We start from the raw sequence: 16,223 nt of genomic DNA, 5'->3' as shown, positions 1-16,223 counted from the left end.
GAATTTGATCAACAGAGCAGCTGTTCTCAAAAATCTCTCCGTACAGGCACAGTAACAGCACATCGCTACATCCTCCGATCACTTGTGTTCCTTCTACTGATATGTATACTGCATTTGGCCTCAACTCAATAATCTAATAATTTTTAGACAAACAAGGTCCCAAACCGTGAGATCACTCGTACCCTATTGATTATGTACACACAGTTCAGATAATAGGTTACGGTTTTATTGGCCATACGCTTGACGCCAGACACCTTCATCATGTCTGTGTATAGATGGACAACAGCAGAACGAGGGCAAAAGGACAGAAGAACCACTGAGGGAAGATGGATGGACACAACCTGTGCCTGACAGCTTTTCAATGTGATTTATCTACTGTCTGTTTCCTCTTACTCTGGCTTTCGCTGCATCAACACGTTTATATTACTCTGTATATATCATGTCTTAACCCAGTTTATTATTATTGGTATCAACCTCGAACATTTGCTGATTATACACTAGCATACAAAAGTATGGGGTCGGGAAGGTTTTGTAATGTTTTGAGAGACATTAAAAGGAGACTTTGATCACAGAAATTACAAGAGGCTACACAGCAAGATGCAAACTTCTGATCAGCACTAACAAATTTAAACTAATTGTCCTTAAAAAAAGTGATCAAGCTTTTGTCTTATCAATGACAAGTGCTGTGTACCATCAGGCCAGTCCACACTGTCACTGTGAGACCTGGGGCCTATTGCACAACTAGGATAAGGGATTAAGCCAGGACATTTCATGGCCAGGACGTTTACATGACAGCGGTGTACTAAATTTTGCATATAGATGACAAGATCACCAAGATACCCTGGCTTAATCCCTTATCCTAGTTTTGTGCAATAGGCCTCTGATTCTCAATGAAGATAAACAACAATATAAACAGATACAGACTGTTCTGATTTACCCTGTTATTCAGTGCTAATGTCCAGGGTTATTATCATTAACTAAAACTAGTTGAAATAAGATAAATGTAAACTGAAATAAAATAAAAGCTTAGGTAGTTTCCAAGGTAACATTTCTAATTAGGGGCCAAGCCCCAAAGGGGCTGTAGCCCCTCTTGAAATTGTTGGTTTACTTTATTATCATCATTATTATTATTTTTCCCAAATGAGAGTCAATGGCAGCCCTATGAACCGTAAACAGGAAAATGATGAAATTTAGCATACTTGTAGATATCTTCATCAATAATGAATATACCAAATTTGGAGTCTCTAAGACCAACTCCATAGCACCACCACCAGTCCAAAAATTCAACATTTAAACTGTTATAACTTTTGAACCCTTTGGAATGGAGAAATAAAACTAAGTACATCTGATTCCTCTCCTCACCCTCATCATATTCAATATCTTACATTAATGCTCCGCCCCTTACAGTAACAGCCATTTTGAAAAGTACAGTTTTCAGTTTTTTTTGCTACTCAATTTTGTCCAAATTTGGCGCAGATGAACGTTGGAGTAATCCACACATATTTTTGATATTCATCTCTGTTCAAAAGTTATGATGTCATGAACTTAACAAGGTCAACCCAAATTTGGTTCAGAGGCTGTAGCTCGGCCAAACTTTGACCAATCGAAAGGAAAATTGGTATACTTCATCAGACCCGTGATTTGAGGGCCCATGCCAAATTTGGGAACAGCGCCACCTATGGTTCATGAGATATGAAAAATGGCTATTTTTGCTCATAACTTCTGAACAGAAAATCATATTATTGGTGTTTATGGATTCCTCGTGTCATGCCGAATCCGGGGATACCGGATATGTTAGGATCGAATGAACCCTGTGACTGCCATTTTGAATTTTGTCATAAAATGTGATATCTTTTATAATATTTGACATATCTGCACAGAAATTTGGTATGCATGACCGCTATTATGTCCTAAACGTACCTGTGAAGTTTCAAAACAGTGCCACCTAGTGTTCCAGAGATATACGTTTTTATGCAAAAATGCTTATAACTTTTGAAAACATTATCTAAATTCTATATAATTTATGTCATTTTGTTCTCTGGCTTATGCAGATTCCGACGATGTCTCAATTGTCATTTTCCAAACATGTGACTGTCCGCCATATTAAAACAAGTGAAAAACAGTTTTTTCGCTGCTCCTCCTTCAAAATCTGTCCAATTTTGTCTAAAATTGGATAAGATGATCTTTGGACTGAGCCGCACAGAAATGACTGAACAGATTTTGATATTTGCTACTGTTCCTGAGAAATCTGTCTCTGAAGTTGACCTTGCCTGTGTTTTTGTCTTTATGCTAGTTAGCTTAGCATGCTAATTGGTTAACATGCTATCCAGTTGTCATTCTTTCTAATTTGGCTCTTTAGCTATCCGTTTAACCATAAACTACATTAGCTTGGCATGCTAATCTAGTTTAAATGCTAACTTATGATTTTGTCTCCTCACTCTCACACTCTCGCATTTTTGTTAAGTTTATTTGAAGTACTAAATAAAAGATACAAAACTTTATTAACAAAACTATAAGATATTAACAAAAACTATAATAGATGCTAAAATAACACTTCTGTTGACACATTATGTACCCTTGATCTTACAGTACGAGATCATTTTCATAGCCACTCATGTCAAGTCTTTTTTTATATATGCTTTTTACAATGCAGAATGTTTCAAAGCAGCTTCACAGTGTTAACAGGGAAAAAAAGCAAAAGTATTTAAAGGAAAGTAATATAGTTAAATATTTAGTGTCCCCAACTGAACAAGCTAACGGCGACAGAGATGACGGTGGCAAGGAACCCAGACTGAATCAGGTGACATAATGAAGTAAAAAACCCTTGGGAGAAACCAGGCTCAGTCGGGGGGCAGTTTTACTCTGGACAACGAACAAACAGTGTATGATTATGATTCAGGCAGCATTACAAATCAGAAGTAATTAGATCGGAACGATCTCATGAATGCAACTCATGAATTCGGAATGCTTAAATCATGACTCTTTTGATTCAGTTATCACTGTTCATTGCTTAAGTTCTTAGAAGGACACACTTGCTTAAAATATGTCTCACGTGACATTCTTACTGTCAGTACATCCTGTAAGGAGGACAAATAGAGGCAGGTGTTTTACATCTGTTTGTGTGGTCACACAGGACGTGGTGATAAGGAAGAGAAAAAGGGGATATTTTGGGGTTATAGAAACAATGATGCTGTCATTTGCTTCCAATAATTATCAAGTTCAGGGTCTGAACATTACATTTACATAACATCTCTTTGGCCTGAAGAATCTGAATATCTTAATGGTGTACATCAGAAGCTATGGGTATTTACGGTTAGTAGTAAAGCTCCTGAACCAAGACTAAATTATTTTAGTTGAGCTAGCATTTTTGCTATCAACAGAGGAGGAAGGTCTTAGACTATTCTTTAGCCACAGGTGTCCGTGTCCACCTTGTCAAGTCCAAGTTCTTAACCAATTGAGTTTGAGAAATTGATTTATTTATGTCTTATTTTAATTTTATTTTGTTACTTAAAAAATAAAACAAATTAATCTTTGTTATGCATGAGGTGGATTTGACTGAAATTTTGGACTTTTGGTACAGAGTCTGTGTCAAGTTTCCATCTGAGTGCATTGGAGTTTATTCAAAATTGCACTTTAGTCCATGTCTGAATCTTTTTTACTTCAGTCAAAAGACAATTAAGGAATTAAAGACAATTTAAGAAATACATGGAAGGGAACATTAACACATCCATATTTTCTCTAACTGTAAGTGTTGAGGAAGCACACAGTGGTATATTGGTATAGTGGTAAATACAGCACACGTATTAGCAACACTTCTAAGTTTGAAAAAACAACTTATTGGAACTCTAACTCCATTACTTAAAAAAAAGCTGCAAGTTTTTTCCAGCACTGTTCCTCAAATTGGAATATCTAAAAGATTCTTAAATCAAGACATTACTTGAGAAGCAAAATAACAAGAAATCTTGTGAAAATGTTATGATTAAAACAAGAACAAATATCTGCCACTGGGTTCAGGAAAAATTAACTTAAAGTCCTCATGAAATCAAATCTTGAATCAAAATTGAACCTACACTCTTAGAAAGAAAGGTTCTATCGGCGCTACATATTTGGAACCCCTGAAAGGTTCTATATAGAAGTATAGTTGAGTATACTCCAAAGAACCTTTTTTGCTAAAAAAAAAAAGGTTTAGCAAAAAAGGGGTTCTAAATACGTAGCGCCGCCAATAGAACCTTTTCTTCTAAGAGTGTATTTGCTTTGTTGGCTCATATTAAAGGTCTTAAAGGGTTAGTTCACCCAAAACTTATAATTATTTTATGAATTACTCACCCTCATGTCGTTGGACACCTGTAACACCTTCGTTCATCCCCAGAACACAAATGAAGATATTTTTGTTGAAAGCTGATGGCTGAGAAAGGCTTCAAAAAGGCCTCCTGATGGCATTCAGTACATTTCCACTGACCCACTCACAAGACCCATAAAGGGACTAAAGACGACATTACAAAGTCCATCTCACTACAGTGGCTCTACAATAATTTTACAATGCGATGAAAATAGTTATTGTGCGCACAAAAATCAAAATAACGACTTTATCCACCAAGTTATTGACGTGAACTTGATGCATGTGCGAGAATATGACGCAGCTCCGCCGTTCAATACATGGCCCGGAAGAGGAGGAGTGCCGCTATCGCGTGAGTTTTAAGGTGAGTTCACGTCAGAGACCTACACGGAAGACAATAACTTCGCGGATTAAGTCATTATTTAGATTTTTTTGCACACAAAATCTATTCTCGCCACTTTGTAAAATTATTGTACAGCCACTGTAGTGAGATGGACTTTGTCTCGATGTTTTTAGTGCCTTTATGGGTCTTATGAGTGGGAATGTACTGAATGCCAATGGAGGCCTATCTGAAGCCTTTCTCAGCCATCAGCTTTCAACAAAAATATCTTCATTTGTGTTCCGAAGATGAACGAATGTGTTACGGGTGTCCGTTGACATGAGGGTGAGTAATTACTGAAATAATTTTCATTTTTGGGTGAACTAACCCTTTAAGGTGAAAAATGAATCCGTTAATTAATACACAGAAAAAAATAAATAAATAGTTTGTCACTGTAATCTTTAATCAAAATCTGAAAACTTGTGTTCCCTTTCCAATGATGTCAGTGTGACAGCTTGGGTTTGAATATCCTTAATCACTCTCCTCCAACCGTTAGTCTGCAATGAGCGCGAGATGGAGACGAGCGCTGAGGGAAAACCCTGACCTCTATTCATTATTCAGTTTCAGTTGGAAATACATCAGAGCACTGGCGAAAACTAAGTTCTACTTCCGGTTCCCGAGGACTTCAAAAAGTAATTTTCATACCCATTGACAGGTTCTTGTTTTAAGCTTAAACACTTCATTTTACTCACTTTCTCAGGAAAAAAAGACTTAATTTCTTAATTTTGCATGTCAAGTAAATGTATCTTTATTTTAATGATGTTTAGATATTTGTACTGGAAAACAAAAGAAAATTAGTTTCGTTTTTTTTGCAGTGCATGCAATTTAATTTTCTAATTTTATTTAGGGCCCTATGAAATCCATTTATTGGTTAGATTTGTATTAGCCAAAAAGCATGTCTAATTCATTGAAATCATAAAAAACACAACATAACAGCAATTTATTAAAAGTAAAAAAAAAAAAAAGATTGGGGGGCTAATAATTAGTTAATAGTAGGCTAAATAGTTTTTAAGTGAACTATTTATTTATATGAGGGCAAATGATGACAGAATAAAAAAAATTGTGTGAACTATCCCCAAGTGTACTGGCCCTTATGATTTATTTATCCATGACATTGCCACATTATACAGTAAAATCTATTATTATGAATGGATTCTGCAATTCTGTCGCATCACATAAATAATAGGGCCACGATTAATGCCATGATATTGAACTTAATACTTTCTGCTCCAGTTTAAGATATTTTTAAGGCCTAAAATTGTTGAAGGTCCAATTAGGACTTTTTAAGACCCGTGGAAACCCTGAGAAATATTAACTAAAGATGACGACAAGAAAGTGCTTTTGCAAATGTTTATTAACAAAATGATTCCATGATAATTATTTTTTTTAACCATATTTACCAACATTTTACCAAAGATTATCATGTTAAAAATGTTCAGAAAATGTTTTATTTTTAATAAAAAAAAGAAAATTTATATATGTGCATTTAACAAGAAGCATTCAAAAATTAAGTAGATTATTCATATTTTGGATACATTTTGATTGATAAGATATGGGTGTTTGAGAAACAGCAGCGCTAAGAGGAAAGTCTGGAAACCTTTTTATATCAGTTTAAAAACAGGAAGTTCTCATTTCAGATGATTTAAAAATTAGACTGTAGTGGCATCAGTAATCTCAGCTCTGTTTCTTCCCGATCACTGATTGAAGGTGTGGCTGAAAAACACACTGGCGTTGGCGGAGTAGTCCAGCGGGAGTGTGGCTCCTGCATTCTGTGCCCCCATTTTAGCACCACCCAGAGCGGATGACTGACGTAAAGTAAGCAGACTGTACTTACGGAAGTGACTGAAAGCCTGAGCCTGAGCCTGTGAGAGGACCTGAGTGAAACCTGGAGCACAAAAACACCACATTTAAAATAGGTCTGGGCGATAACATTTTATTTTCAATTTACAATTTTGACTTCCAAAAATTCTGAAAACAGGATAATCAAGATTGTTGTGCCGTATTCTCTTTTCGCTTTGTCTAGTGTTATAATTTCACCACAGCTTTTTCCTAGCTTCCGCACTTCCCTAAATGTGTAGTCGTTTGCAGTAGGTAGCCAATTGGAAGCATTTTATTTTTTTATTAAGTGTTTTGAAATTATTTAGATTTATATGATATATATGATTACATTTATTACTTTGTTTTTCTGTTAAATAATATTGTTCAAAATGTTCAATAATTGCATGATGTTTCAAAATTCAATTAGTAACCGTTACATTATCTTCATCTCAGTGTTGACAAAAATATTTGTGATTATGATTTTTGCCATAATCAAACAGACCTGATGTGAGTGTGGTCTTAAAGGATTAGTTTACCCAAAAATGAAATTTATGTCACTAATGACTTCCACAAACAAAGGTTATGAATCAGCGGATTGATTTATGATTTGGATCGCCAACGTCACGTGATTTCAGCAGTTTGATACGTGATCCGAATCATGAATCAAAACGCTGATTCATAACCGTTCAAATCTTTTTTTGAGGATTGAAAACAAACCCGAAGAGAAGACAATGATAAAGTCGTAGTTTTTGTTATTTTTGTACCAAAATGTATTTTCGATGCTTCAAGAGATTCTAACTAACTAACTGATGTCACATATGGACTACTTTGATGATGTTTTTATTCCCTGTATGGTCCTTATGGAAAGGGACAGTATACTGTGCATACATTTTCAATGGAGAGGCAGAATCTCTCGGACTAAATATAAAATATCTTAAAATGTGTTCCGAAGACGAGAACTTCTTTAGAAGTCTTTAGGGTGAGTCATTAATGACATAAGTTGAATTTTTGGGTGAACTAACCCTTTAACATTGTGGTCTTGTTGTCCTGAGTTATGCACAAGTTCCTACAACAAGTGGACTGGGTATCAAAACAACAGTGTTTTAGCAGCAAACATAGCTGCTATTTACAAGAAACAAGCAAGCCTTGTGTAATTGACTTTGTTGTTCTTGAACAGATTTGATTTAATATAGGGAAAAAACATGGTGACCAGTGTTAGGGAGAGTTACTTTTAAAAGTAATGCATTAAAATACCTTATTCCGCCAGTATGTATCAATGATTTATGACATCACTGCAGCTTCTCATCAGATTTTCTGTCGGTGTCCAATCAAATGCTCTCTAGAATCTAAAGCGGCCCTACATTATAAATCAGGGTTCCTCAAAATCGGTCTTGTGCTGCGTTCCACTCTACTCTTCCCCTCGGGGAAATCCCTGCTGCCATTTTGAAGTGGACGAGGTAGGTTTATATGGACAGACCCTCTCTCCCTAAATTTTGACTTCGATGTGTACACTTCAGGGAGATTTATATACCACAATGCAACATGAAGGTGACCTTGCATATTGCGTTTAGAGTTTTTCTCAGTTTTTTACACACAAATACTGGTCCTTGAGACACATGATCACAACATGTAACTCACGCACCAACCCCCTGAACCAATTCTGCTAAACTACAAGCACAATTCCTGCTTTACACTCAAATTGCAGTTCTAAAGCACACTTTTCTTTTCAAAACGATACACAATTCTCTGCATTTAGCACAATTTTAATGCAGGAAATCTTTTGTTTTCACAAGGAACACACTGCCATTCAAATAGGTATGCACACTGACTCATCACACGGGCAAACACCTGTCACACAGTTTTACAATAAGCAAACAGAGCTTTAGCTTAAAGGGGCAAGAGGTGAGCTCTTCTGTTTTGGAGCAATGGATGCCAACATTGGAAAAATGTTTTATTGTAACTATACAGTAAATCCTTCTGTTGTTTTGTATGTAGACCACTGTATGTGCAACTTTGTGTCAGTTGGGATGTTCACTGTGTACTTTGTTTTTGTTGGAAAAATAAAATTTGTGTATTTGTGTGTTCTGAGTATGCAACAATATTCTCAAATATTTTACAACACACATGTGTATGTACTGTCTGTAGTAAATGTAACACTGAACCAAAAAAGACCTTAGTCATTATGATGAATGGAGAAGTGTTTTCCATTCATCATAGTGTTTTACAATGAACACATCAGTGCTCAAGCATCATGTTTACAAAGCGCATACAATGCCTCAGCATTTACTCCTGATTTCAGGGGGACAGGAGAGATGTCAGGCAATAAATTAGAACACAAAGTAACTTGAGTTGAAAATTTGAAAAAGTAACTCAGACATTAGTAATGCATAATTTTAGTCTAGTTACTTGAAAAAGTAATCTGATTATGTGGCACGTGTTACTTTTAATGCGTTACTACCCCCTACACTGCTGGTAACCATACTGGCCGATATATATATTTTTTATTATCATTATTATTATTAAAAAGTTGATTTCTGATCAAAAGCTTGCTTAACTTTTTATGCGGGTAAAACCATTTAAGTTTAATATAATATTAAAAACCATACTGGTTAAAGGCCATAAAAAAGAAATTACCAGCCACAATTTCTGTATCACTACATATTTTCTACATAAATAATTTGATCATTCTCAGATGTGAGATTCATTATGAGACTACAGGAAAGCTGAAAAGCTCTAAAAATACATTACGCACCCGATTTCATCAGTTCCCAGCTGCGCCACACAGAACCGACACACAGAACAGGCAAGCCAGGCTCACCGGAAAACAGATCCTGAATGATAGACGACAGTGAAAAATGATAAGAAAAAGAAACTGAAAAATGAGAATGGCTGCATTACTGTGTGTTTTTTATTTTATTTACCTGGTGTACTTTGGGTAAGACAGCTACGATGTGCTGCGCGAGGGCTTTTCCAGCTTCCGTGAACACGTGTTGGCACAAAGCATCACCAGCACTGCCACCTGATGCACACACAAACACAAAGAGTCATAATGTGTGGTGTAATGCACACAACCTCACTGCATACATCAGTAGCGCACCTTCAGCTAGTTTCCTACAGAACCCTGCAAAGTGTGACTTCTGAAAGTTTCTGTACAAATGAGGAAGCATTCCCATCAAATCCGACACCTGGAGATTAAAATGACAAGGAAACACCATCATTTCTATGCAAGTATCAATTTAAGTAAAATATTAAACTGTTATAAAATTAATTAAAGAACAATTCCTAACCTGGAAATATTCTTCCATGGCCTTCTTAACATAGGTGATATCATGAGGGGATGTGACAAGGTTATCTCTGGCATCAAAAACCGTTTTAACAGCCAAGTGAGAAATCCAGTATGCTACAGGAAGATAAAGAAAAAACTTAGACCCTTTTAACATCTGGTAATAACATCCATCTCAGGTGATCAGATTGGGGCCGATACAGATTATCATTTGGACCTGGTAGTTTGACATCAGACAGAATGCAAATGGTTCATAAGGTTATGTGAATATACTCTAAAAGTCTGGGGTCATTTTTTTATTTTTTTTGAGAAATGTATACTTTTATTCAGCAAGGACACATTAGTTTAATGTGTCGCATTTGCATTTGATGTGTTGCATTTGTTGCATCTATTTAAAAAAGAAACCTTAGAAAAAAGTGTATCATGGTTTCCACAAAATAATTACATACCACATTAGTTTTCAACATTCGTATGTAGCAAATCAGCATATTTGCATGATTTCTGAAGGATTGTGTAACACTGAAGACAGCTGCTGAGTAATTGCTGCTGAAAAATTAAGCTTTACCATCATGGGATTAAATTATATTTGAATCCTTACATTTATCAGTTTTGGGGAGTAGCTAACTACAAGTAGTGATGATACAAACTTAACTAAATTGTTCAGTAGCTTGACAATAGCTCAGCTGATTTTAAAACAGTGTAGCTTTTCCAGTAGCAAACTACTTTTTCCATCAAGTATCATTGTAGTGTGACCAAAAGCTACATTACGTTTAGCATTTTCTTAAAACTAAGCAGATGTCAAAGAATTTAGGCAGGCACTGTGTGGAGAGGGAGCGCTACTGTGGCAGTGGATCAGTGGTTCACGTAGGTTGCCTACAAACCGAAAGGTTGGGGGTTCAGTCCCCAGTTCCACCTGACCAAATGTCGAGGTGTCCATGAGCAAGACACCTAACCCCAGCTGCTCCTGACGAGCTGGATGGTGCATTACATGGCTGACATCGCCGTCGGTGTATGAATGGGTGAATGTGAAGCAAAATGTAAAGTGCTTTGGATGGCCAAAGGGTCTCTGTTGAAAGTGCTATATAAATGCAGTCCATTTACTATTTACGCAGCAGCTCATTTGCATTTAAACATTTAAACACATGCACAAAAACAGCCTGTTCTTGACTATAGTCAGAAATGGGAATTTACAACATGTATTTATAAATGATCTGTGAGGTATTATAAGTTGAAACTTCACAGGCACATTCTGGGGGGAACCTGAGACTTAAATTACATCTTGTAAAATTGGGCGAAGTAGTTCCCCATTAAAAGTGCACTATGTAGCATTTTTGCAGTAAAATATCCAAAAACAACCAGGTCAGTGTTATATATTTTGTTCAGTTGAGTACTTACAATATCCCAAATGTTTTAAAATATTTGTAAATTGTGAGAAAATTGCTATTTTAACCAAGGAGCCGGAACGTTTGAGCATAGTGTCTGAGGGAGTCGCCTGTCAATTGCGTCATATCTGCGTTACCATTACTGCGTTCTGGTTTTATTCTGCAGAAGCGCTTTACTCTGTGTGCGCATTTTAGCAGTGTGCAACAAGTCATAACATCATTTTCAACACTTAATTATTATTTTCCAATGTATCTATTATGATAAACAGAGCTATGTTACCTCATTCTTTAATCATGACCAGAAAAGCGGAAATAGCGCCGGCGCCCGTGCCACGTCCCTTCATAATAAAAGTCCCGCTGCTCGTAAGCCATGTGTTGTTCATCTCAATAACAATCGCTCCAGTGTCCTTGCTCAGCTCCTCAACACTCTGTCCTGCTCTGCTTCATACTGCAGGAACGTTAATAACCGCATCCATCTGCATGAGTCCTATCCCGATTTTTTTCCACCAGCTGTGAGGTGAAGACCACTAACCAAGATGCTGTGCTCAAATTTCGTGTCATCAAACTACGCCTTTGTTTTGGATAGGCGCACTCTAGCGGATGGAAAAGTTACATAGTGCAGCTTCAACTATGAGTAGCTTGTAGATTGGCAAACTACAGTTTCAGATTAGCTTTGATCTTCCTTATTTTTAATATATTTTTGATTAAATAAGTGCAGCCTTGGTGAGCATAATACATTTCTTTAAAAACCTTTAAAAACTGCCCCCAAACTTTTAAACTGTAGTGCATGAATTACTTTTTCCTTATTTGACAAATGATCAAGACTTAGCAAGCTGGCAAACTTGTTTTAGTACAATGATTACCCATTACTAAGTTGGTAAAGCTTTGCTATTGCACAGGACGAATTTGCGTCTCTAAGCTTATTTACACTACTATGCTGCTTGACCCTATACCGACTAGGCTATTAAAAGAGATACTTCCAGAGGTCATAGATCCTCTGCTTAATATCATTAATTCATCTTTGACATTAGGATATGTACCGAAAACTTTTAAGTTGGCTATAATTAAACCACTTATTAAAAAAACGCAACTTGATCCTAAAGAATTAGTCAATTACAGGCCAATCTCGAATCTACCATTTCTATCAAAAATACTAGAAAAGGCCGTGTCTTCACAATTATGTTCTTTTTTAGAAAGAAATGGTATATGTGAGGATTTCCAGTCAGGATTTAGACCGTATCATAGCACTGAGACTGCTCTAATTAGAGTTACAAATGATTTACTCTTATCATCTGATCGTGGTTGTATCTCTCTATTAGTGTTACTCGATCTTAGCGCTGCATTTGATACTATCGATCACAATATTCTTCTGAATAGAATCGAAAATTATGTTGGCGTTAGTGGAACTGCTTTGGCATGGTTTAAATCGTACTTATCTGACCGTTATCAGTTTGTAGCAGTAAATGAAGAGATGTCACACCGATCACAAGTTCAGTATGGGGTACTGCAAGACTCAGTGTTAGGACCGTTGCTTTTCACCCTGTATATGCTACCACTGGGAGATATCATTAAGAAGCATGGCGTTAGTTTTCATTGTTATGCTGACGATACTCAGCTCTATATTTCCTCACGCCCTGATGAAACCTACCAATTCACAAGATTAACAGAATGCATAGCTGATATAAAAAATTTGATGAATAGTAATTTTCTGCAACTTAATTCAGATAAAACTGAATTTTTAATTATTGGACAGAAAAGCTCCACAAGTAGTAACCGAGAATACTGTCTAACACTTGATGACTGCTCTGTCAAGCCCTCATCGTTAGTCAGGAACCTGGGTGTGCTCTTTGATACCAATCTTTCATTTGAAAGCCACGTTTCTAGCATCTGTAAAACCGCATTCTATCATCTTAAAAATATATCTAAATTACGGCACATGCTTTCAATGCAAAATGCTGAACAGTTAGTACATGCGTTCATGAGCTCAAGGCTAGATTATTGTAATGCTCTACTGGGTGGTTGCCCTGCTCGCTTAATAAACAAACTCCAGCTAGTCCAAAATGCAGCAGCTAGAGTTCTTACTAGAACCAGGAAGTATGATCATATTAGTCCAGTTCTGTCAACACTGCACTGGCTCCCTATTAAACATCGCATACATTTTAAAATCTTGCTTATTACTTACAAAGCACTAAATAGTTTAGCTCCCCGGTACTTAAGCGAGCTCTTAACGCATTATACCCCATCACGTCGATTGCGGTCTCAAAACTCTGTCTAGTTGATAATACCTAGAATATCTAAATCAACTGCAGGCGGTCGATCATTTTCCTATTTAGCTCCTAAATTGTGGAACAGTCTTCCTAGCATTGTTCGGGAAGCAGACACACTCTGTCAGTTTAAATCTAGACTAAAAACACATCTCTTTACTATGGCATACACATAGAACATTTTTAACTTTCATTATTCAATTCAATTGACTGATTGTTAGGCTGCATTAACTAGGTCAGCAGGAACCGGGAACACTTCCCATAACACCTGATGTACTCGTTACATCATAAAAAGAGTGGCATCTACGCTAATGTTAGTCTCTCTGTTTATCCCGAGGTTTATCCCGGATCTGGGCCCTGTCCGGATCGGATGGTGGACCTGCCTGGACATGACCAACGCATCCTGGAGTGTCTGCTGAGCCGTGTCAAATGGTGTCTCCTCCGAATTTGCCTCACTGGCAGGACATGCTCAAAACCCGTCTTCGGCGCAATAATTCCGATCTTTCATGTATTCATACTCTTGTGTAATTGACGCCCCATCCTAAATAAATCTGTCTCTTCCGTGATACCCTGAAATTTTGAATAATCCGATCTAATATGATTTCCGACCTGTAAGGTTGCCAGAATAATAATCTTACACGGTGTGTTAATAGGCCAGAGGAGAACTGGCACCCCGACTGAGTCTGGTTTCTCCCAAGGTTTATTTTTCTCCATCATGCCCCGATGGAGTTTTGGTTCCTTGCCACTGTCGCCTTTGGCTTGGCTTGCTCAGTTGGGGACACTAAAAATATGATTAAAGTTATTCAACTTATTATACAAATAAAATATATGAATTAGGTCTTATTTAATTCTATAAACTATAATACAGATCTGCCAACATTGTCGCTATATGATAAATTAAAATAAGCTGATAACATCACTGTTTTCTCCAGTACGACTGTACAGCCAAATCTAATTTTGTCGCAATATTATCCTGTTTGACACTGTGAAGCTGCTTTGACACAATCGTGATTGTAAAAGCGCTATATAAATAAAGTTGATTGATTGATTGACTACTATCCTAAAAGGTGTGCACATTTACATTATGTGGACCGCAGGGCTCCCAAATTTCCATTGACCACTAATCTGTAAAAATGCATGAAGTGACCGAGTGTATTTCTTCTGACCATCTCTGAATTTGGTTTAAGTGATCAGAAGACACGTTTCAGGGACACACTAGATCCAAGCTGTCCAGTTATGATGAGATCATTGAGGTGGACAATAAAATCAGATTCATTTGTAAGATAAGATAACACCTTTCTAAGATAAGACTGTGTGTGTGATATCACAGTGCTGTAATGTCAATCATTTTCTTTTTCCGCATGGTTACCTGAGCCCTCGTCTCCCATCATGTGACCCCAGCCCCCACAGCCAACCTGTGTTCCATCTGGATTCACCAGCTTGCAGTTCGAACCAGTGCCTGATATCACTACTATTCCTCCTATGACAAAGACACAGAGAGAAAGTGTTAGGATGAAAGTTGTGTCCTGAGATTTTTAACTACTTCTGGTTGCAAACACAACGGCATATATAATACCATAGTCACTGGCAGTTGCCATAGCCCCAATGGCATCAGTGGTGATGAAATAACTTTGACTCAGTTTAGGGTATCTCTCCCTCATGTCATCAATCAGCTTCTGGATAGCATCCTTCTGCTCTCCACCACTCAAAGACATGCCCTGTCAACACACAGTGTAGACAACATCAAAAAGACCTGATGGAGGTAAATGCGTTGAGGATGACTGACGGATGTATCGCCTCACCAATGAACAAACTGGTGTGTCTGGGTCCAGCCCTGCCTTGATTTTGGCACTCTGGACCATGTCGTTGATACCACTGATACACTTATCAACACCAACCAACTGCAAAGGAACAGAAAATGCTATAGACAGACTCAAATACACAATGACTTCAGTCCATACTGAAATATGTTCTCCGATCTCACCCAGTGGTTGGTACATGGTCCATCTGTCTCAGCGAGGATATGTCCCTCAGCAGAAACCAGCACTGCTTTAGAGTGTGTCCCACCACTGTCAATCAAAGGCAAGGAAATTCTCTCATTCATTACTCTGAAGCTTAACTTACTGTCACTTTCTCTTATTCATTCGCAAACGATAGGCAGGAAGAACACGCTTAGCACAAAGCCAATTTTGTCGCTTTTTAATACAAGTATTTTTTACGTTAAAATGATATTAAAATTGATTTTCATAATGTTTTTTTTAATCATAAACTTACCCCTCCACTCCTCCGTACACTGCGTTCATCTCACCCACTTCCTCTTTGGTCACATGACCGCTCACAGTCAGCTGCTTCAACAACTTTCAATGGATAACAAACGGACTTTGACAGATATATATTTTTTTATTAGCCAAAACAACATAAAATCTCGATTCACACCCATTTTTATCATCTGTCTAGATTTAAGAGGAGATAAGATAATATAATTAGTTTTTTCGATTTGCATATTTTAGTTTTTTTTTTCTTCCAGAATTATTTCAGCAAATGTTTGTTTGTAGTAAAACATATTTAAACACATTTAAACAATTTAAAAATACCCAATATATTGAAAATAAATACATAAATAAAAACATGTGCACCACACACTCTGACCAATAGATGGCAGCATTATTGAACGAATGACTGCTGTCCCAAGCCCAATATTATGAATTAATTATATATTTTTGTTCTTTTATCCAGTTTTTATTATTATTCTTTAACATTG

At 36.9% G+C, this 16,223-nt stretch overlaps 1 protein-coding gene across 1 annotated transcript; it reads right to left on the bottom strand.

Moving 5' to 3' along the window:
- Positions 1–6,051: 6,051 nt before the first annotated feature.
- On the bottom strand, positions 6,052–15,797 carry nagk (N-acetylglucosamine kinase). Its single transcript, XM_067433970.1, has 10 exons — positions 15,737–15,797; positions 15,447–15,531; positions 15,265–15,363; positions 15,039–15,180; positions 14,832–14,942; positions 9,821–9,933; positions 9,631–9,718; positions 9,455–9,552; positions 9,286–9,364; positions 6,052–6,600 (listed from the first exon to the last, which is right to left on the bottom strand). The coding sequence occupies exons 1-10, from the start codon at positions 15,763–15,765 to the stop codon at positions 6,410–6,412; spliced, it is 1,035 nt and encodes a 344-aa protein (XP_067290071.1). The 5' UTR covers positions 15,766–15,797; the 3' UTR covers positions 6,052–6,409.
- Positions 15,798–16,223: the final 426 nt, after the last annotated feature.

The sequence above is a fragment of the Pseudorasbora parva genome, chromosome 1 (assembly GCF_024679245.1).
Source record: "Pseudorasbora parva isolate DD20220531a chromosome 1, ASM2467924v1, whole genome shotgun sequence".
NCBI classification, from domain to species: Eukaryota; Metazoa; Chordata; class Actinopteri; order Cypriniformes; family Gobionidae; genus Pseudorasbora; species Pseudorasbora parva.
This window is presented reverse-complemented; position numbering and strand designations above follow the sequence as displayed.